The 24,066-nt window shown below is 37.8% G+C and overlaps 1 protein-coding gene across 1 annotated transcript in view; it reads right to left on the bottom strand.

The window, feature by feature from the left end:
• Window positions 1–24,066, bottom strand: part of UNC5C (unc-5 netrin receptor C) — a 364,758-nt gene that overhangs the window by 19,696 nt on the left and 320,996 nt on the right. Inside the window, exons 9-12 of the mRNA XM_070948266.1 lie at window positions 20,857–21,201; window positions 17,916–18,003; window positions 9,049–9,217; window positions 3,083–3,316 (exon numbers count right to left, since the gene is read on the bottom strand). Of these exons, the coding sequence (XP_070804367.1) occupies window positions 3,083–3,316; window positions 9,049–9,217; window positions 17,916–18,003; window positions 20,857–21,201 (836 nt within the window). The remainder of the gene's footprint in view (window positions 1–3,082; window positions 3,317–9,048; window positions 9,218–17,915; window positions 18,004–20,856; window positions 21,202–24,066) is intronic.

The following is a 24,066-nucleotide window of genomic DNA, read 5'->3' as shown; positions in this document are numbered from 1 at the left end:
AAGTTTGCTTGAAGGTCTCCTTGGTGCTATGCACAACACTCCTGGAATGTACTATGGCTTGCCAAATGTTTCATAATGCTTGTGTTGTCCTGCCTGGTCAAATGTATGGTAAAGTATGACAGGGGGCTTTTATGCTACTCAATCCCAGGATAAGGCTATATAAAGTAAGCTTTGGATTTATTTAATCAGATTGGAGTACATTAACATGCATATTATTATACATTATACTCTTTTATATATTAATGAATGCAACATTAAAAAAAAAAAGGATGTGTATCTATATTAAGTACCTAAATTCCTAAAAAACCATTTGGCTCCATGGAAAACCCAAAAAACTTTGGAACAGCTTCACAGATTTCCTTCCATAAGCCTGCAGCTTAGTTGCCTCTATTACTAATTCCCAGAAGACATTTGTTTGCACATAAAAAAATCTGGAGAGTACGAGGAAACACGCCTACCGATTCTGTGGGCCAAAATGGGCAGATAAGAAAAAAATAATTTATCTCTGGGAGACTAAAACCTTGACACTGCTTAGAACTTAATCCCCTTTTAATGAATTTGAGATGCAAGCAATAATATTCTAATGAATAAAATGCAGTCATTTTCTAACCACCAGATACTGCCCAAAGAAACCACATGTGCTTCAGAAAAGTTTTGCCAGCAATGTATTCCATTGCTACAGGCAGATAATTGTTTGTAAAAGTTTAAGGTCCTATGGTACTATCAGGTTTGGTCTATTGTTTCTATTCAAATAGGGGCTGTGTGTTTTTGAAACACTATTAAGCCCTAAAATTGCTGTTGTAAGGTGCCAGACTAAAGAGGATTTTTTTAAAAGCTATTTCCTTTGCCTTTAAATGTGTATATGACTTGCTTTTATTGTTCTGTGAAGTCTTTGTTGGTTTCTGAGCTTGGTTGTTTGTTTGTACACATTTCATTACCCCACTAGATAACATCATAATGAAAGCACCAAGGACTATGCAGCAAACACTGAATTACAGATATTCTTTTCTACTTTACAGTTGTATCAAATGTTTCCTTATTGTGTTTAAAACAGTTGCAGAAATCAGACCGTTACCCATTATGTAACACACCCCAACCACTATATTAACTGAGAGATGCAATGTAAATGGCGTACTATCACAGTGTACTATTACCACTATTACTAGTGGTGCAATAGTAATAACAACAGTAATAATTTGTTCTATTCTATAAAAGGCATTGCCAATGGCAGCTGGAGTCACATGGATTTGCAAGCAATGCACAACAATTCAGTTTTAGGAAGACTTTATGGATATATTTACTAAATCCTTATGTAAACCCGTTCAGAAAAATCCACTCAATAGACAACCTACAAATAAAGACTCAGATATCAATAATGCTGTGCTTAATGATGGAGATTATAACTGCACCCATAGATTCCAATGACAAAAGAGGTGACAAGCTGTATCTGATGAGCCGCGGTGGTGCAGTGGTTAGAGTGCAGTACTGCAGGCTACTTCTGCTGCCTGCCGGCTGCCTGCAATTTGGCAGATCAAATTTCACCAGGTTGGCAATTTGGCAGATCAAATTTCACCAAATTTCAAGGTTGACTCAGCCTTCCACCCTTCCAAGGTGAGTAAAATGAGGACCCAAATTGTTGGGGGCAATAAGCTGACTCTGTAAACCGCTTAGAGAGGGCTGTTAAGCAATGTAAAGCGGTATGTAAGTCTAAGTGCTATTGCTATCTCTTGGTGCGGAAACCCTTGAGTTGAATTCACATGAATGGATAAGATCATGTGTAGGAATACAGAAAGCACCAATGTTGGATCACTTATGTTGCAAATTTTCAGTGCAAACACTGCAGACAAAGTTATCTAACTAAGCAATACAACAGCAGGCATTGCATTAACAACCCTGGAGATTCTTTTATCATTATAAAGTATTTACAAAGAGGCATTTATATGTTTTGTTCCTCTGGGGAGCTGGCACTTTGCATCAAAAATACATGAGCCAGCAATTAAATTTTTGAGCACCTTATGGCCTTTTCCTAATGCAAATATTGTGGAATCCAGATTACATGGCAGGTAAACAAAAGAATAAGGTATTCTGGGAACAGAATTATCTTATAATATGGGGGAAATGACGATGAAAAGGTCATTGTTACATTTTAATCTGCATTTTTTTGTCTTACTTATAAAACAGATTGGTGGACATTTGCAAACAAGCAAAGGTAAAGTCCAAAAGTAAATATTAAAGCAATCATCATGTCCTTTTAATGACCCCATAATCTCACTGTTTACTGGCTGGATGCCGTTCCTGTCACCAATGCGGAATTTTATTTAGCAGATATATTATACTGTTACGTATAAACTGGCTTAACAAAATCACAAATGAGGAGGTGATAAGCCACCTGGGAAAGCAAAGGGAAATCATCAAAGCCATTAAAAAGCAAATGTTAGAATATTTTGGACATGTGATGCGACACCCAGAAAAATATGGCATCCTTCACTTAATCCTCCAGGAAAAGATTGAAGGCAAATGAGGTCCAGGCAGAAGAACATCATGGCTTCAAAACCTAAGGGACTGGTTTGGACAAAACTCAGCAGCACTTTTTCATGCGGCTGTTGATAAAAACAGGATTACCAACATGATCGTCAATGAACCCACAGCTTCCTGATTGTGAGGTGAGAGCTCCACCTCTAAGCCGCCGCACCAATGCTATAATAATAATAATAATAATAATAATAATAATAATAATAATAATAACAACAACAATAGCACTTAGACTTATATACTGCTTCACAGTGCCTCACAGCCCTTTCAAATCAGTTTACAGAGTCAGCATATTGCCCCCAACAATCTGGGTTCTCATTTTACTGACCTTGGAAGGATGGAAAGCTGAGTCAACCTTGAGCCAGGTGAGATTCAAACTGCCAAATTGCAGTCAGCCGGCAGTCAGCAGAAGTAACCTGCAGTACTGCATTCTAACCATTGTTGCCACCATGGCTCTTGGTGGCAAGATATAATAATAATGAGAGTAATAGCAAAAACAAGAAATGGAGGATGAAAGGGAGAGCATGATGATATCAAAAATGAAAATTACTTTGAGGGCATCTTGGGTGTCATCCAGACAGTAGACACGGATGTTGTATTCCAAGGATGAGCAGATCAGTGGCCCAAATATGGCCAATTTCAGACGTTTTGTAGCTGCTTTGGTGACTGACTGCCCTACTAAGGCATAGGTGCTAAGAGTTTCTGTGAGTATATGGCATGCCTCTGGATCCAACTGGATATAACATGGAGTAGTGAAGTTTTCTTCTCCAACTGCTACGATATCCTGAAACGATCAAAGACAATCGAATAAGAACAATTTAAAGGCTTGGACAATGTTGACATCAGTACATCAGTGCATATTATTCAGGCAATAGTACTGCTTTTCCAGTTACAATACCATGGATACATTTAAAGTATTTGGAGAAATCTGAGAGTAATTGATATCAAGCGAAGTGTGTTTCAGAAAATAGAATTCAAATAAATCAGGGATATATACTAGCTTTCCAAATACTTGCTCACTTATTTACTCTATATTTGACTATTATTTATAAAATATATAATTAATAGAGTTTATTAGTTTTACTAATATTTCAAGTATGGGTGGCCCCAACTTATTTTGATTTTCAGAAGCAAATTAAATTACTGTATGTTTGAAGCAGTTAACATTTTTCCCTGCAAGGATTCAAATCCAAAGTTTTAATAAAAGCATACATTCATATTTCATTAATGAGAAATATTCACTCAATAAGTTACAATAATAAGTATCATGACATATACATTACAAATATATAATAATTTTAACATGGAAACAAATAAAGATGGAAATTGACATTTGCCAAGAATGGTGTAAGCAGAACCATATACATCAGGGCTGTCAAACTCCTGGCCCATGGGCTGGAGGTGTCATGCTCTGGCCACGCCCACGCCCGGTTTAGCGAAGGGAAAAAAAGTCCCAATATTCCAATACGTCAGGTGATGGCCGCTGTGATGCCGTGAGTTTGACACCCCGATATACATCTGAAAAAATCTGAATGAGGAAAATGGGCAAAAATTAGAGAGAAAAAGAAAAACAGCTATAATTAAAGGTTCAGCATTAGCTCATATAAAAGGTACTTTCAAATATTAGAAAGATACTTCCCATTTGATTAAAGACCTTAAAGGAAGGCAAACTGGTTAGAGAGTCTGGAAATGTAGATACCCAAAGACAGCTATCACATATGCAGTGATAATGGGGAAGACCACTGAAATATCAAATCCGTGAACATTTTTCCTGTTGCCTCAAAGTAAGGTACCTAGTAATCTTGATCTTATAAATGAATCACTAGCTTCAATGTTTCCTGAATTGGGGAAAGATTTAAAATTCCTTTGTTGAGGATAATAAGGTGATATTGCATGTATGCAAAGTGACACCATCCTTCCTGAGGAATAGGAAGAAACAGGTAATCAGTAATGAGATCTTACCAACCATTGCTGGCCAAGCTATAAAACAATCGTGTTGGCACTTTCAAAATTCATCTGCCTTGAGGAGTTCTCAATGGAAGGAAAGAAAATCAGAATGGCATTAAGAATAGGGAGTGAATAAGCATATAGATCAGTGGTGGGTTGTCCCCGGTTTGGACCGGTTCGCAAGAACCAATAGTAAAACTGGCAGAATGCTCTGCCCACTGACCCGGACGTCATCATAGGTGATCTGTGCATGCGCAGAAGCATGGGCGCGATGTGAACAGGTTGAAGTAGGTCTAACTTTGCTGGGATTGTGTAGAAGAGAAATGGAGGCAGAGTTAAATGCATCATCAGTTTAGAGACTTTGTGTTGCCAGAAGATATCCAAGTCCAGTCCTCCCCCCCTTGAATTCTGTTGACCTTTATTTAGTGCCAATTTGTTGCTGACTGTTAGTTGAGTTCTAACAGATTGCTGATCTCTCTGATCATGACACTGGAAACCAAGGAGATGAAAACTATCATGATCACTAATGCTTTAAGGATGTCTAGACCAGTAGTGGGTTCCACTTACCTTCGCTACCGGTTCGGAACCGGGAGCGTGTGTGTACACGCATTTGCTTCACTTGCAAATGCAGCGCTTCTGTGGGTGGGCGGAACCTCCCACCACCGCCACTACTGGTTCGCTCAAACCAGGGCGAACCAGTAGAAACCCACCACTGGTCTAGATCCAACCAGATCAGTCACAAAAGAGGCACTCCCATAACTTTTCTATAACTGAAAACAAAATATCCCCGTGTCAAAATAAGGCAACATTGGCAACAGAAAAATGCATTTGCACTGGGTATTGAATGTGCCATCACGTGCAAGTGTACTTATAAAAGTGTGCTTTCATTGCTCAAACCCTACAGTTAGGTAGGAGACTGATGTACTATAGCTAAAAGGCATGAAAAACAGGCCATATGAGGATATCTTCATCTTCCTGTTTGTCTTCTACGGAAGAGGAATATAGAGAAGGACAAACAGAAGGAGAAAACATACAAAAGAAAATTTCCTATCTTGTTGCTTGTGTAGCACTTGAAAAGGAACAGAGGAAGAAGTAGGAACATCTCTTAAACGTATACAATGGGACTAAGCATCATGTGAAAAAAAATCTGTTTTGAAGAGTACTGGTATAGTTGCCTGAAACTCAATGCAGATATAACACCCAAGTGGGTGTTGCATACAGGCCACAAAGAGGAATAATACATGGTGTCAGAAGCTTGTTCAAGATTGCATGCTCACATGTACAACAATAGACTGAACCAAAATAATGAGTACATATAACCCAATTCTGACCATATCAGCAAGAGTTTTCCTAGGTTTGATGTTTGATAAACTGGAAATAAAATGTGGATCCTTATTTTTATATATGTAATGTTTGATATTCTTTCATAGCAAAGTGTTCCAAATGGTTTACAAGAATATTCAATACTGAAATCAAAGGTGTAGAAAATAACGAAACATCGTGTACAGGATAAAAGTTAATAGCATGGGAAAACATCAAAGGGAAAACATGACATGAATCTTAACTTGATCAAAAGCAAGAAAAAATAAACAGAAAAGAGTCTACCAAATAGAGCTCCCTGGGCAGGATGACAGTGCTATGAAGTCTCTAAATGTAATTTCCATATATCTTACTTTAGATAGTAAAAGTATTTCACAAAAACACTGCTCAGTACAAGTGGAGAAAATGACCATGACTCCTTAACTGGGCCCAGAAACTGATAATCAATCCAAGCAGGAAGCATTAGATATTCTTAAATACAAGGTCTTCCAAGATAAGTATAATACATATCTTATCACAGAACTACAGTGTTTGAAAGAGCTTTTAGGACATTCCCTACTGTCAATTCCCCGTACAAGAAGCAAGAAATAAAGAACCTATTGTAAAAATTTACCTGACAAGATTTGATCACTTGTCAAGATACCCTCAGTCAACAAGTGTTCAGTTTATGTATGTTGAGTGTGTATGCAAGTACACACATACTTTAGTTTATCTCCTGTTTTTCTGTATGTACAGTACTCAAGGTAGCTATCAACATTAAAAATAACATGGATAAAACAACTCCACATATACCGTAGTAATATCCTTCATATTCAAAGTGGCATCTATAAAGATCTTATGTGAACTTAAGCAAAGAATGGCTACTCCAGTGACAATTTAGGTTCTCAATTTTGTAAGTTTAGTTTCTAGATAGTGAATAAAGCAAGCTGTTTATTTTACAACTCCATTGCTTTATATTCTGAACATTAACGGAAATATGGAACATATTTCCATATGGAATATTAATGGAAACAAAGCAAATATTTAAATATAAAACCAGCATATTAAAGCCTAGACATGATTTTAGAACTGGAGTATCTGGTGTTTTATTTAGTTGCTATTGCTATACAAGTAGCAAACAATTCAAATTATTATGTCAAATGCATTTTACAAAAAGTAATTATACCAAAAAAAGGTCAGATTTTTGACAGAATTGCAACACCTATGTTTTCCTTTTTTCATATCAATATGCTACCAGGAGTAAATCTAAAAAGAAACAGTATGTTTTTCTTTAGCAAATAAGTATAAAGGTAAAGGTTCCCCTTGCACATATGTGCTTGTCGTTCCCGACTCTACGGGGCGGTGCTCATCTCTGTTTCAAAGCCGAAGAGCCAGCACTGTCCGCAGACATCTCTGTGGTCATGTGGCCAGCATGACTAAACGCCAATGGCACACGGAGCTGTTACCTTCCCACCAAACGTGGTCCCTATTTTTCTACTTGCATTTTTTACGTGTTTTTGAACTGCTAGGTTTAGCAAATAAGTATACTACCATATTAACCAGGCATGTCCCCAAACTAACAGCGAAACAATGCTGACTACGTTAAGGAAGGTACAGATTTATAAGCAGGTGCCTATTGCAAAGCAACATGCAGATTGTAGTCCTCCACTTATAACAGTTCATTAAGTTACAACAGCACTGGGGGGAGGGGGGGAAAGACCATTTTTCACACTTACGACCATTGCAGCATCCCCATGGTCACATGATCAAAATTCAGATGCATGGCAGCCGACTCATATTTATGATGGTATCGGTGTCCCGGGGTCATGTTATTACCTTTTCTGACCTTCTGAGAAGCAACATCAATGGGGAAGCCAGATTCACTTAACAACTATGTTACTAATTTAATAACTCCAGTGCATTCACTTAACGATTGTGGTAAGAAAGGTCATAAAATGGGGCAAAATTCACTTAACAACTCTCTTGCTTAGCAACAGAAATACTGGCTCAGTTGTGGCCATAAGTTAAAGACTACCTATATTCTTTCATACAAAACCTGTTTGGACACATTTCCAACCACTTAGCACCACTGAATAGATAAAAAGAGTTATTAATACTATAAAACTGGCTTTTTTTTAAAAAAAGAAAGCCCAATCATACCTTATCTTTTTTTTCCAGTGACTTTCAAGTATAAAGTTAATGTTAGATTATAAAAAAAGATAAAAACATTTCAAGTAATCAAAAATTATTTAAGATGGAAATGTCTGAACTAGATGTGCCACTTTTACATTTGTGTTATTGATAGGGAAAATCTAAAGAAGAACTGTTTTAATACTTGGTTGAATGTGATTATTGTATTTTGTTTGATCAGGTCTAATCTCTGGGACTATATCAAAATTTTCAAGTTCATAAAAGGCTGTAGTGTTCATATGAATATCATTACATTCCTCTTCAAACTTTCCACATCAAGATGGAAGAATCAAACGTATATGGAGTATAACTAAATAGCTCCCATTTCTCCTTCATGCATTTAAGAGTTTATGAATTAAGAAAAGGGCTTAAAATGACCAAAGGTGTTCCAGAAAGAAAAGAAATGCTCCAAGCAATACCAACTTCTGATAAACATTTAGAATTTTTTAAAAACCCATTTATCTGAAATCTGCTTAATACTGATGGCGTTAATTCTTATTTGATATTTTTGACATGAATCATACTTTTTCCCCTCTAACATACCAAATGATTTTAGTATCAGGAATAACACAATATACTATCTACTATCCTTCGGAATTCATAGCTTTATTTATTTATTTATTTATTTATTTATTTATTTATTTATTTATTTATTTATTTATTTATTTATTTATTAATGGTTCGATTTATATGCCACCCTTCTCCGGAGACTCAAGGCGGCTTACAATGCGTTAAGCAATAGCCTTCATACTTTTGTATATACCTGCTTAGTAGGGCTTTCAGCCCCCCCAAGCGGTGTTCTTTTTTATACAAAGTCAGCTTATTGCCCCCAAAATCCGGGTTTACCTACCTCGGAAGGATGGAAGGCTGAGTCAACCTTGATATAGTACTGTATCCTGCCAAGATGCAAGTATTACAACTCAAAACACTTCATGGAAATTGCAGTCCCAACATTCAGTTGGGAAATGTGAATGAAATGATTAAAAACTGGCAACGGTACATACGTGTCAGGAAAATATATTTTAATGGATATTTGATCAGACAATGTGAACCATGCCGGCAAAAGGGCAAGAACCTCACCTCCCATTGTCCCTGGGCTGCTTGGTTCTTCAACTGAATTTTCCAGTCTTCGGTGTTTGGTTCTGCACAGTGGTGCATTGTTAGAATGATAGGCCGAGTTAGTAATGCTCCTGGAGGCCCACAACTCACTACAGGGGTCAAAAGGGTTTGACAATCTTCTACTGGTGGCCTGAATGGATTACAAAGGAAGAAGAAAAGATATAGTCATCAGGTATCATTGAAATGGATTCATTTTAAACCCTGTTATTGTTTATCCCTGAATTGATATCAAAGTGAAGTTTGGCATTATTTATCATTTAAACGATAATGTATTAACAGTTATTTGTGCTTAAAATCACTGCAAAAGAATAAGAAAGAAAATCAGAAAAAACAGGGGGAAAATAACTCTCAAATTATGGCAGGCAATATCTATGATAAATATTGATAAAAAAACTAATTAACGAGTAAGCTGCTACACATTCTATAGTAATTTGAAATAGTAATTCCTCTGTATTTTATTTATGTATCCTTGTAAATGACATTACTTCCACCACATAGATATAAGAATTCATGTACCATCTTGTTCCTTGAGGATAATATAAGAACATATAGTGTGAGCTGAAAGGGAAACGTTGGACTCAGGACAATCTATTAAAACTAAATGCAGAATAATTCAAGAATACCTCAACACAAAACACAACACAAAATAAAATTTGTCCTAATTTGTTTTACAGTTTATGCTGAGATTAAAAATAAAAATAAGGTGTTATAACACATAGATTTTTTGTCTTGTTCTTTTTTGTCTTGTCCTTGTTTAGTGTTGTTCATTTTTCATTTTCATTTTGAGTTACTCTATTGTACTGATGTTTTGGTGTTTTTACAATTTTTTTTACAGTTTATGCTGAAATTAAAAATAAAAATAAGAAGTGGTGTTATAACTCATCAAGTCATGATTTTTTCAGTTTTTTTCCCCTTCCTCCCAACACATTCACTCTTTCTTATATATTAGTTTTGTTTTTTTTTTAATTTTTTCTTTGTCTCTATAGATGGCCAAACATCTCAAACTATTACTGGTAACCAGCTCTATATTAAATCTAGAATGCAATGATTATTAGCGATCCACAGACTACTTATTATCTTTCCAATAGTATTTGTCCATTTTAGAAGGCTTTCTTTTATTTTCCCATACTTCGTAAACATTTTACCAAAGTATATCAATACATTTCCTTGCTCTAATTTCTCCCATTTCTATAATGCACCTGTGCATGCGCGCACACACATACAGACACATGTAACTATAAAATCACTTGATTTTCTGTCAAACACAACACTCCAAAGAACAACTATGTTTGTTCTTTGACAGATCAATTTTCAGATTCACACTCCTTGCTACAATTTATGAACATTCTATCGAATATTCATTGCAAATCATTCAGATTGTCAGTCCACAAAATAGCAAATGCTACATGGAAAAGTACATGTACATTTATTTCTGCAGCCAACACATCTCTAATGTCACAAGAGCAATTGCTTATATATTGACAAAAATACATCATAAAGCAAGGAGACATGACAAATCCTTGTCTTACTCTTTCTTTGTGCTGAACCATTTCTTAAGCATTTTCATTCTCAGCTAAGCTTTGCCTTTAAATGACTCTTATCATATTAGCAGCCAAATTTAAAACTCATATTCACCCAAAGCATTCCATACTCTGGGCCTAATCATTTTATCGTACATACAATATCTTCTTTCATCAACTTTCTATTCGTTCTTCAAGATTAATCTGCCTTATGATACAGGATTTATACTTTTGCTTCCTGAAACAAAGCATAACATTATGCGGATTCCTACAAATTCTTCATGCAAAAATTCACCCTAGCAATAATGCAAATATTTTCCTTATTGAAACCCTCAGTTTGAGCCAGAAACAGTAATATGAGGCTGCCACTAATCATAAAATCCAATCTAATGCTCATCCTCATGCTAAAATTATGCGGAGGCATACTGCTTGATTACTCAGCTGATCGCTCATGCTGTCAGTAGGAGTAGCTAACCAAGATAGGAAATCTGCCTGCAGTTTGTTTAGCATTAGGTGTAACCTATGATTCCTTGTTTGTCCCTCTACACAAGCCAGAAATAAGAAGCTGGGGTGATTGGGCGGGGGGGAGGGGCAGAATCAAACTAGAATTCAGGTTTCAGTTTCTTAAAAAATAATCCACAACCACTAATTGGAATGTAGGCCTTGGTTGGAGGACTATCAAGAGGAATCAAGTAGAAGATATGAGCTGGGAGATTTCTGTTAATACAGGTTTTTGTGTCGATGTTCTGTATTGCACCCTATAGAGGCATATTTTGATTGACTGACTGACTGATTGATCTGTATGTTGCCGAACCCATAAAGAGTCACTGTGACATATGAATGACAACTGGAACTACAGTGCTGCTCAGGTATATTTTATGGCCTTATTCAGATATATTTATAACTCTTCCCTTCTTGCCCCCAGCCAACACTACTCAAATGATGTTAACTGCAGAAAAGACTTGGGTATTCGATACAAATACACACAAGAGAAAAACTACATAGACTTCTTCATTAGGAAGAACCCTGACAATGGTTGTGGCTCATGTGGTAACCAATGCATGTACTGAGATACCCTCAACAGTTTTACTCTTGCAGACAGTTCTGCTCTACAAAAGTCTCTATCTTTTGAACAACGTTGCCTGCGGATTCTTGCGAATTTCCTATGGTAAATATCCCAAATACTGAATAGTGCTCATGAAACTGACTGAAATCTCTCTCTCTGAGTGGCACTGTAGTCCAGTTGTGTGTGTGTATATCATATCTGTATGTAAGAGAGAGAAAGAGGAGAGAGGGAGAGGGAGAGGGAGAGGGAGAGGGAGAGGGAGGAAGGGAGGGAGGAAGAGAGAGAGAGAGAGAGAGGAATGAACTTAATTCATGAACATATTTAGCCATAATGAGCCATTAAACGTTGTTGTTTCTGTATAGATAAATATTCATTACCAGACACAGAACACAGTAGAACTAAGTAAGTCATTTAAATATTGCAATGCTGTTGATACCACATTAGTCATATTTTGCAACACAGATTTAAGAATGTTCAAAACAGTAGATTGAGAAGACAAAACGTAAAATATCTTCTGTTATTCTAGGCTAGTTCTTGTCTGCAGGCTAAAATCTAGGATTATGTTACAAATGCAGTTAGTACCGGGAAATGTCACAAAGTGTATCTTCAGTGTAATTGAAAAGTGTATTAAAAATATCCATGAACTGTTATTATTGAACCCCTCCAAGATTTTTAATGAACCCCCACTTCCCATTTTCATAGACTAATGACTTAGGTTATTCATTCCACAAAGTTTTGGGCGGTGTTTACTATTCTCATTAGAATGCATTGAAAATAGTTTAAGAAATAACAGCTGTGAACTCCAGCAATGACATTGCTTCATTTGAAGAGCATAAACCAGAATAAATTTTTAATGGGCAGGGAACGGTTTATAGTGATCTGCTGTTGGTTCCTCAGAAATATGTGGTGAATGTCATGTACAACTTAAGATGACATTCACTTATATACTACAATTACCTATGTTACATCTCTTGAAACTTGGTAGGAATCTCTTTTTTTTTCTATGTATTTATCCTAGAGGGCATCATTACTATATTAAGCATTCATCTATGAAAATCAAACTCAGTAAACAGTTATTAGGACTTTTCCCAAGGAACCTGGTGTCTGTAGTTACGATTTCTGAGAACGCTATTAATGATTCTCTCTAATCTAAATTACAATATTGGGTTCTCCTCAGGGGAAGCCATGCTGGCAATTAGTATGCTTGCAGAAGTTTATAGTATATATAATTCTGAGTGACATACAGATTTCATTATTTCAATTGTGTCCTCTGTGTTATTGTGCCAATTATTCGGTTTGCTGGAATAAAATACTATACTTTGATTAACACAGAATTTAAAGGGGGGGGGGGAAAGAATATAGAGTGGAAGAATTGAGATGAATAAGGAGAAGCAAGATGGTTATCCTTCCAGACATGTTGAGTACTTTGCAATTTTTTTAACTTTTTGGTATTTCACTGAAGTTTTGCTTCATGCAAATGTTTATACAGATGTATTGTCTTCTCCAAATTGGCATGATCAAAAATGTTTTGGGCAGCCTCCACCAATCCTACATTTGTACTTCTTTATTTTGCCCAGAAATGCCATATGTTAGATTCAGTACTTTTTAATTTTTATTATTTTTTTCTTATAACAAATATTCATTTGAAAGAACAATGCCAGATTATTGTAGGTGGCAAAAAAACCCCAAAACAAATTGCACCTGTAATAGCAAAATCCATGTTACATAAGAACTAAAAAAAGAAATGTGAAGATATTATAATAGAAACTGTTATGTGTTCTTGATAATTAGGACAAAACTTTATTTATCTGATATTAGTCATCTACGTGAGACTTCCATAAATTGACACTCAACGTAATTTTGGCCAAGAAAGTACATATTGTTAACATTGTTCATAACACAAGAAAAGCTTTCTGGGTCCATTTAATCTACTATTGCCAAAAATGCACTCAGAAAACACATAAACCTAAACATATTTCAGATAATCTTTCCGGAAAATTATTATACTTATACAAGATAGGATGATACCAGAGATGTCGCACTGAACTTGCAAAATTATCCTTGTCTCAAAACTATTTTTTGAAAACAGCAAAACAAGATTATGTAGTGTCAGGGAGGAACACATACATTTCATGAAATAATGTAAATACATTTTACAATCCAGTCCTGAAGATTTAGCCTAATGAGCTATTACATGTAATGTTGTTTCCACGTTGACATATATTCATTATCAGACTGTACATAGTGAAATTCTAAACTATCAATGCTTTTGAGAGTTATTTCTTGTCTTTCCCAAGTCTCCTTTTTTTAAAATTCCCCAATCCAGCTAATGCCCCTAAATTTATATGTCATTCCCTTCTACTAATAATGTAGAATTCATTATTAAGAGACCCTAATTTCCCATGAATCTGTGTAGTCCCTTTTAAAAACCTTCTAAATTGATTATCATCATACCATTTGGCAGCAAATTCCATATTTAACTACATTTTTATTGTTTATATTTATGTTATTACATTTATATGACCTCCCATCTTGCGTACGTGGTCCATTTAAAACATCAGTACAATACAGTAACTCAAAATGAAAATGAAAAATGAACAACACTAAATAAGGACAAGACAAAAAAGAACAAAACAAAAACCTATGTGTTATAACACCTTATACGTGTTATTTTTAATCTCAGCATAAACTGTAAAAAAAATTAGGACAAAGAACTTGTTGCGTTAATCCTGAATTATTTTGCATTTAGTTTCAATACATTGCCCTGAGTTCAATATTTTCAAAGATAAAAACATTTCCCTTTCAGCTCACACTATATGTTCCTACTTTGGAAAAAGTGCAAAGAAGAGCAACTAAGATGATTAGAAGCCTGGAGACAAAAAAAAATGAAGAATGATTGCAGGAATTGGATTTGGCTAGTCTAGAGAAAAGAAGGACTAGGGGAGACATGATAGCAGTATTCCAGCATTTGAGAGGCTGCCACAAAGAAGAGTGGATCAACCTATTTTCCAAAGCACCAGAAGGCAAGACAAGAAATAATGGATGGGAACTAATCAAGGAGAGAAGCAACCTGGAATTAAGAAGAAACTTTCTAACAGTGAGGCCAATTAACCAGTGGAATAGCTTGCCTTCAGAAATTGTGGGTGCTTCATTACTGCAGGTTTTTAAGAAAAGACTGGACAGCAACCTGTCTGAAATGGTATAGGGCCTCCTGCTTGAGTAGTGGGTTGAACTAGAAGACTTCCAAGGTCTTTTCCAGCTCTATTCTGATTAAATATCTCTTCTTACTATCCTACATCCAAGGGAAAAAAAAAAATCGAACATTTTCATCTTCCCATCTAGGGGAGTTATTTAAGCCCCTGATGCTCTGATTGCTCTTTTGCAACTCTACTATACCCTTTTTTAAAGAGACAATAACATTATAGTTGTGATTTCCATTTGAAAGGCTAATGTTTGTTTCTTAAAACAAAACGGGTGTTTTTATTTAATACGTCACTACAAAAGCAGAGGGGAAAAGCACAGGGCCAAATGTGTACCATAGGCAATCAACAGTGTATTTGTGTCAAGGTACATTTGAGGTGGGCTGAATGTGAAGAAATTGTAGCTGTGATGACTTATTAGATCAGGGGTGAAATGCTCCCGGATTGGACCGGATCGCCCGGTCCGGTCCGGTAGCGATCTTGGCTGGTGGTTCGGGGATCCGGTAGCGATGGCGGAGCAAAGCTTCGCCCACCTGCCCAGGGGTCATTTCTTCCTGGTTTTACCTCCAGGTGTTTTTTACCTCCTGCGCATGTGCAGAAGGTTTTGCGCATGTGCAGAAAGTCTGTGTGTGCATGTGATGTGCGCGGGCGTGGCATGTGCGCTTCTGAACCGGTAAGGAAGGTAAGTAGATTTCACCCCTGTATTAGATGTTGACTGAATAAAATTGGGCTAGATTCTACCTTCCTGCAACAGACATAGGGACAGCATTTATTTAAAATTTGACCTGCATTGGAAATTAGGCTTATGAAGATGGAGGGAATAGGTAGTACTTTATGAAATAACTGGCAAATAGTCACATAGTCAGACCTTTGTTATAATTCCCCGTTTCTAAAATATAAGTGATATATTTCTCTTATAATTAATTTTCTGAAGCAATTAGTTTAGGGACAGAGAACAGATTATCAGATTATAGAAGTGCATCTAGCTGCAGCTGAGAACAGAACAGGCTGTCACTGGAGAAAGTCAGAGAAAGCTGAAATGATCAGATCAGAATGCAGGGCTTTTGGGACCCACTGTTCTAAAACTGAAAAGAAGTGTGCAAAATACACATCGCCTTCAGTAGTTCTAGTTCAATGAACACTTGTTGAACTAGAACAATTTAGCAATTGTTCTAAATTACTGTACTGTGGTCCATGCATCCCCATGGTCACATGATTGCGATCTGGCTCACACTTATGATGGTGGCAGCATTGTGCAGTCATGTGATTGCTCTTTGCAATCTTCTCTGCCCGTCTTCCCACAAGCAAAGTCAATGGGGAAGTTAGCCAGGAAGGTCAAAAGTCCTTCTGGCAGCAGTCACTCCAGTCTTCCTCACCCCTGGCTCTGCTGTACTCACGATGCAGCTTGTGGGTTACCCTGCATCCTCTCCTCTCTGGCAGCAACCATTCCCTTGCCTGTTGTGAGCCTCCCAACACTCCATTCAATGTTTACATTCATGGACTCTCATTTCAGATGCTCAGAATAACACAGTTGGAAGGGACCTTGTAGGTTATCTAGTGCAAAACCCCTGCTCAAGTTGGGGACCCTATACCACTTCTGACAAGTGGCTGTCCAGTCCCTTCTTGAAAGCTTCCAGTGATGAAGCTCCCACAACTTCTGAAGGAAAGCTGTTCCATTGGTTGATTGTTCTCACTGTCAGAAAATTTATTCTTATTTTTAGGTTGAATCTCTCCTTGACCAGGTTCCATCTATTGTTTCCCGTTTTGCCTTCCTATGCTTTGAAAAATAGGTTGTCCCCCTCCTCTCTGTAACAGCCCCTCAAATATCATGTCACCCCTTGTCCTTCTCTTCAGTTGACTAGTTATGCCCAGTATTTGCAGCCATTCTTCATATGGTTTAGCCTCCAGCTCCTAATCATATTTGGTTGCTCTTCTCTGCGCTATTTCTAGATCCTCTACATCTTTTTATAGTGTGGTGACCAAAACTTGATGCAGTAGTCTAGGTGTGGCTTTATAGAGCGATATTAGTACATCACATGACCTTGATTCAATCCCTGTGTTAATGCAATTTAGGATTGCTTTGTCTTTTTTCGCTGCTGCCACACGCTGCTGCTGGTTCCTTTAACTTCTTTAACAATCTGAATTCCTTGCTTAATGACGGGAATGAGGAATGCCAGAAGTGCTGTCACTAAGCAATGTGGTCACATGACATTATGCTTTACAAACTTATGACAGAGTGATAGAAATGTCAGTGCCAATTACTGTCATTAACTAAGGACAACCTGTATGTAAGGGAATAAGATGCAGAATATAAAGTTTGAATGATCGAGAAAACCATCCACACTTTCCTCTGGCCTTGGGAACGGTACCCTTACAGCTGCGACTTTCCTTCCTTATTTTGATACCGCTCCCAAACAGCTATTAACTACTCAAGCTGTTCAATTAATAGTCTAGAACAGGGGTGTCAAACTCAATTTCATTGAGGAGCGCATCAGGATTGTGTTTGACCTCTGGGGGCTGGGGTGGGCATGGCCAGCTCGACGTCACTCATGTCAGGGAGCACTCTGCCAGCAAAAACAGGCTCCTGAGCTCCGTTTTCAGCTGCGACGGCCTCCTGCAACCCTCTGCACGTGGCCCTCCCGACCTCCATTTTTGCTGGCAGAGGCACTGTCCTTTGCTGTTTCCAGGGTGACCCCATTGGCCAGTTCTAAGCACCTTGCGGGCCAGATCCGCCCCCCGGGCCTTGAGTTTGACACCTCTTATCTAGAATCACACTGTGAGTGAGAGGGGTGGTATCTAAATTTGACAAATTAAAAAAAAAACCCAGCTAGGGTGAAAGATCTCATCACTTGCTCCTGTCTCAGACCATAGAGAAGAGACATCATTTCCTCAGCAAGGCTTCTCAGTTTGTTCACAAACCGTTTTACGGCCTCAGCATCTCTTCAGGCTTGCCTCAATCCAAGCAGATATGCTGATCAGCACAAACAGCCTCCTCTCTTCAGCAAGCACTCAAGCAAATGCAAACAGCAGAATCTCTTTTACCTCATGTTCTCCTTTCGGTGAACCGTCACATACATTTCATAGACTCTTCCCTGAGGAATCGCCCCCGCAGGAATCAGCAAACTTACTCCTATAGAACAAGATGACCAAAAAAAAAAAAAAGCTGAAGCAAATAAAAGAGAAGTGGGGAGACAGTCTGACCTTTTGAATCATATGTGGGGTTTTCTTGGAGATTGACAGAATTTTATCCATACTCTTGAAACACAACTGGGATTTTTGCAGCCATCTTAATAGATGTAGTTTTCTGACTTGGTGGTGCCACAGTGTTTGCTTTATGCATTCTAGGAGTCTGAAACGGCTTTTGTTTTATTTAAGAAAGGAGCAGATGGTTGCTCTGCTGCTTAGATTGTAAAAATGAAGAGGGGAAAGCCAAGAGTTGCATTTCCTATTCCAAACAGTGGTAATGGGATCATTGTTCTTGGCAATTCTTATTTAATGAAACCTGGGAAAAAAGGGCAACGAAACATTGCTCGTGAAACAACAGGAATCTCTTTCATGTTCCTGAGGATATCAGCATTATTTGGTCATTATTCACCATTTGGATGAACTAATGTAGGTTTGGTTATGAAGAATGGGGAATCTTTGTTAACGTTTTTGTATTGCCAGCAGCTTGGACTATTTATTGGATTACAACTTAAAAACACAGCCTGTAAAAGTATGCTGTCAAAATGCAATTAAATTGTAATCATTTTAAGATTCAGCAGGTGCAAAATTAAAGGTACTGTTAAAATCTCTCAACTAGTTTTAGAATCCTTACCGGATCTTCTCCTCTGAGAGGAAGCCTTTAGACAGGTGTGGTTGGGATGCTAAACGTACCAAAACTGCTTTTTCAAAAGGCAACTGGACTTTGTCTTTCCTTGAAGATGTTTCGCTTCTCATCTAAGAAGCTTTTTCAGTTTTCAGTTCATTCAGTTTTTGCAACTGAGGAAGTTTCTTGGATGAGAAGAGAAATGTCTTCCAGGAAAAACAAAGTCCAGTTGCCTTTTGAAAAAGCACCTTTGGGACAACCATGACCTGGATGACTCAGAATCTCCATAGACATTTAGGGATCCTAAAGTTTCCCTTGGTGAACATTCTTGTCAGTTCAGGAACCAATCACGTTGCCATTGGTATCCTTCCATTTCAGATATTCTACATGGTAAGAAGAGCATCTGTGTGATGAGAGGAAAATGATGCGTTATCCCCTTGACCCTGATCAATATATGCTTATAGCTCCAAGACAGAGGGATAAACAGGCAGAGAGCTTGCTAGTGGTTAGGTGCTGTCCTCATGACCATCCTGATTCTGACAACAGCCAGTTCCCTTAATGTCACCCTGGCCTGTTAGTCTTGCCCTGCTATGCTATACAGTCTATGATGTGGCCTCAGAAGCTAAATAAGCACATTAATTAACAATGGTTATAATACATTGAATATTCCCCACCTTCCCTTTCTAAAATCCCTCCTGTATGGGAAGGTCCCCAGTGCCTCCCAAAGTCTGGTAAGAACTTCAGTCCAACTTCAGTCCAACTAAGAGCTGTGGTGGCGCAGTGGTTAGAATGCAATGTTGCAGGCTAATTCACATTGCCAGGACTTTGATTCCTTCGATCCTAACCGGCTCAAGGTTGACTCAGCTTTCCATTATTCTGAAGTTGGTAAAATGAGGACCCAGATTGTTGGGGGCAATATGCTGACTCTGTACACCTGCTTAGAGAGGGCTGTATATACCATATTTTTCAGACTATAAGATGCACCGGTGTATAAGACGCACCAAGATTTCAAAAAGATAATCAAGGAAAAAAAAGGTTTTTGCCCTCCCCGGCACCCTGGAGCACTCTGTAGGCCTCTCAAACTCTCTGCGTGTCCAGTTTTTCACAAAAACGGGGTGCGCAGAGGCTTTGGGAAGCCTGCAGAGTGCTCCTGGGGGCTGGGGAGGGCAAAAATGCGATGTATGGGGGGTTTGGGAGGCCAAAAATGGGTGCCACAAAAATTGGTGCATTTTTGCCCTCCCCAGCCCCCAGGAGCACTTTGCAGGCCTCCCAAAGCCTCTGTGTGCCCTATTTTTGCGAAAAACTGGCCCGTTTTTGCAAAAAAGGGACAAGCGGGGTGGGGCTTTGGGAGGCCAAAAATGGCTGTATTCGGTGTATAAGATGCACCAACATTTCCACCGTCTTTTAGGGGGGGAAAAAGTGTGTCTTATACTCCGAAAGGAACGGTAAGTCGAAGTGCTATTGCTACATTGTTCTGTGTCATAACATCTCTTCTTATGAGGAGATGGAACTTCACACACAAATAAGTTTATTGGAATACCTGCAAATGGTCATTATAATTGTGGAAGATAATTAATTTAATTGCACAATGGATCTTCTTTTTTATTGTCCCCCCACCCATTTGACCGCCAAAGAGTTCATTTATCTTTAAATATATAAATAAACAAAATTCTGAGGTTGCAAATGCAGAGAGAAAGAACTATTGCATTATAAACACCTGCCTTCTTACTGAGCTGGAGGAAACAAACTGAAATTTGGAACGGGTTTCTTTCTTATAATTAGTTTGTTCTTTTTATGTCAAGTGACATAAAAACCTTCAAGGTTTTCTCCCTCGTCCCTCTTTTTTTAATTGTGATACATGAAAGAAAAAAAAAGCCAAAGGGTTGAGCATCCTACTTCAAATAAGTTGACAGTAGAAGGTCTCTATCTGATGGCAACAACTCAGAGTTCTGCATTTTTCTCCTTCAGAAGAAGTTAGAAGTTAGTGAGAAGAATATGTATAATAGCCAAGTAAAATCTAATGGGAGAAAAATATTTCTCTGATTTAAATGTAAGATACAGCTTTCTATAATGACCCAAACCTTTGCTAGAGGGGAAAAAAAAAAAAAAACAACCTCCGATAACTCTGGAACTACATGAGAAATGTTATTTAAATGGCTGTAAATAATAATTTACCTGAATTAGGTACAATCAGATGACCTCCAAGAGAATTGAAGGTCCCAAAAGCAGTGCACGATGGATCTGTTTGCCGCGCGAGGCTCTGGTTTTTAATGTTTAATGCTTCATTATCCAGTAGGGATTGAGTAATCTGTGGAGAGAGTTTGGATGAAAAATCGGACAGCTCATCCTGGGGTGTGACTGCACCCGAATTATTGTAAACTTTGATCTTCAAGTTGGGCAGTGGATCCAGGATTGGAGAGTTGGTCATTGGAATTTTATCAGAGACGTCATGCAAGGCATAGACCGGGCCTCTATACATAGCTGCTGCAGATGTAAGGTCAGGAGGAACAGCAAGGAGATCTGTTTTAAAGAGAAAAAAAAAGCACCGTTAAAATCAAGAACCTATGGCCTTAACAACAACAGCATTCCCAACAGGCCCTCTCTGGATTTGATATGAATAAAATCCTCAGAGTTCCATATTCAACCTGGCCTTCTAGGGCAACTTTGAACATATTCTATTAAAAAAAATAAGGTGTTCATAAACTACAAATAAAAGGTAATTTCTATTACCCTGTTTTCCCCAAAATAAGACATCCCCTGATAATAAACCCAATCGGGCTTTTGAGCACATGGCAATAAGGCCAAGCGTTTATTTCAGGGTTCAAAAAAATATAAGGCAGGGTCTTATTTTCGGGGAAACACGGTAGTCAGGAAAGGCTTCACTAAATCATGACTGAGGTATGCGGAACTTGAAATCCGAAAATGTTTGAAAATATTAAGCTGCTGCATGCTAAAATTATGTGAGTGGTAATGTAGGCAGTCATACTAAGGCATTTCACATATGAAGATTCACCTTTACAGGTAAGGATTTGATGATATCTGCTTATGGGTGAAGAACATGATTAATTGTTCCTAAAATAGGATGGAAGGGAACGGGACTATGTAACAGAAGCAGCTTAAATATTTGAACTACTTCTAAACAATAATTTCTCATAGATGCAGTATATCAACCTGCAGTTCTGGAGATGTCCCAAAGTAAGACTTTTTCCAGAAAGGGAAGCAAAAGCTTTGGCAGAATGACTTTTGACTTTGCACAGCAATTGTAGACTAGCAAAGTGAACAACAAAATTGACAGAAATGTTGGGAAGAGGCAAGAAAGCTACTGCAATGTCAGCATGGCAGGAAACAGATGTAGGAGATTGTAAAGGTTTAAGATGTAGCCAATAAAAAGAAATCCCCAGGAGGCTGATAGGGCTGAGAAAAGATGTGAAAAGTACTATATCCTGACTCTTTGAAAAGTGGAAAATACTTTGTAGAAGTTTAATCAAGATGGAGGACAACCGGGTCAACATTATACCATACAATATAGGAAGCATCCTGTTATAGTACTCATTAGTCTGACAAGCACAAATTATTACCTTTCTGGCAGAGTACTTGGGGGCTTTAAATTTTAGCATGCTTACATCTGTGGGCTAAAAATTGCTACAGGACTAAGAGTTCACTTGTATTTTAGTAGCAGGGGTCTCCTGAGAATGGATTCTAGAAGATTTCAAGAACTTGGGAAGCAAACTGCGAGTAGAAAGGTTTTCCAACTAATGCAATCAATACAAGAGCAACCTAAGTTCAGGATCAAGTTCTCTTTTGCTTCTTTATATAAAAGATAGTTGTTAGGCTATACGTGTTTTAGAAGTAGGCAGAATTGAAGTTCTATGATATGAAGGTTCCTTTCTTCAAAAGTTCATAAAGCTGAAATCTGATGGGGCCCACAATCTGTCCCTTCCAGTCAGTCTATTGTGTTTATCTGCAGTAGATGTGATCTGAAGTGTCCTTACAAGCTAGATGTCACACCTGCCTCTAGATGTCACAGCTTAAACCTCTAATTAGAAACGATCCTTGATTCCATTTGCTGAGAAAGGTATAGTTTATTAGAAGTCAAGCGTATTGCAGTAAAGGATATCCAGAACTGAGAATGGCATGCCAAAATCCCTAAATTCAACTTTTCTCTCCCTTAATTGACTCTCCCATAACCAATCAGGTTTAAGCAAGATGTTTTCAGAACGGTCACTTCAAGCATAGGTTGATATGTAGCTGCCTTCTTCTCCCAGCCAGGTGACCTTGAAGCAGCATCTTGAGGAGATACAGAAGTTACTTTCACTTTTCCCCTCCCATCTACCCTCCTTAAAGTTCATGGCAGACTGTCATTGCAAGACTGCGTGGCACAGGCAAACATGAGGTGGCAATTGACAGTAGATTACATTGATTTCCCTGCTAAGTAAAGGACTCAATAGAGAGTAAGGCAGAATGACAAAAAAGCTGCTGCAACAAAACCCATAGAAACCAGTTGTGGAGAGAATGAAGCCAGAAAGGATGAGAGAAAAAATAAACAGGTATCGTATAGGCCATAGACCAGTAAACATTTAATCATGGAATGCTCCCAACTTCAGGTTGGCCATTCAAAGCATTCTGGTCTTGAAAATAGTGTTGGAAAATGTTCCAGGCCTTTTGGAAAGTTTCATTTTGGGGTTGAAGTACCTATTTACAGGTCAGACTTTCATGACAAAATACACTGCAGAACCATAATGAATTTTTGAAGGAGAGCAGAAGCATGTCAGGAAATAGATTCTATGTTATTTTCCTCCCCAAAACGAGTTTTTTAAGGCTATGAATTATTGGAAAGCACATGACTACCATGTAGCTGCCACAACTTTGAATGATTTAATTATATTGCTTTCCTCCTATTAAAATTCACAAGGAGCAAATTCGGGTCATTTTTAAATTTTTATTTCCCATCTTCTAAAAAGTTTCTTTTAATAGACATGGGATGGGACTTTTCTCACACAGAAAAAGGAAATGCGAAGTGGCAGCAGTGATAATAGAATAAATTGGAAGAACTGGAAGAAGTGAGAAAATTAAACAGATTCTTTCTTATTTAGTATTGTATATAGGAGATTATCAGAACATTCCAAGCTTCTGAGGGAAATTCAAAAGAATCAAAATGTTTTGGATGTTTTACAGTTTTCTTATTCATTTGGCATTTCTTATTGTTCAAATTATTTATCTTTTTTTTCTTCTACAGCATAGAAAAAGGTAATCCTTGCATGGCTGAATTCCATGGGTAATGCAGATCTTCATGGAAAATCTTTATTCCCAAAAACAAATCCTGAAAAATGGCCAACCACAGGTTCTCTCATATAGTTCTCTAGTAAATAAACTTATCAGAAATAA

The sequence above is a fragment of the Pituophis catenifer genome, unplaced genomic scaffold, assembly GCF_029215685.1.
Source record: "Pituophis catenifer annectens isolate HBS135680 unplaced genomic scaffold, rPitCat1.0.hap2 SCAF_8, whole genome shotgun sequence".
Lineage (NCBI taxonomy): Eukaryota > Metazoa > Chordata > Lepidosauria > Squamata > Colubridae > Pituophis > Pituophis catenifer.
The sequence above is the reverse complement of the archived record's forward strand: the minus strand, read 5'-3'. Positions and strand labels throughout refer to the sequence as shown.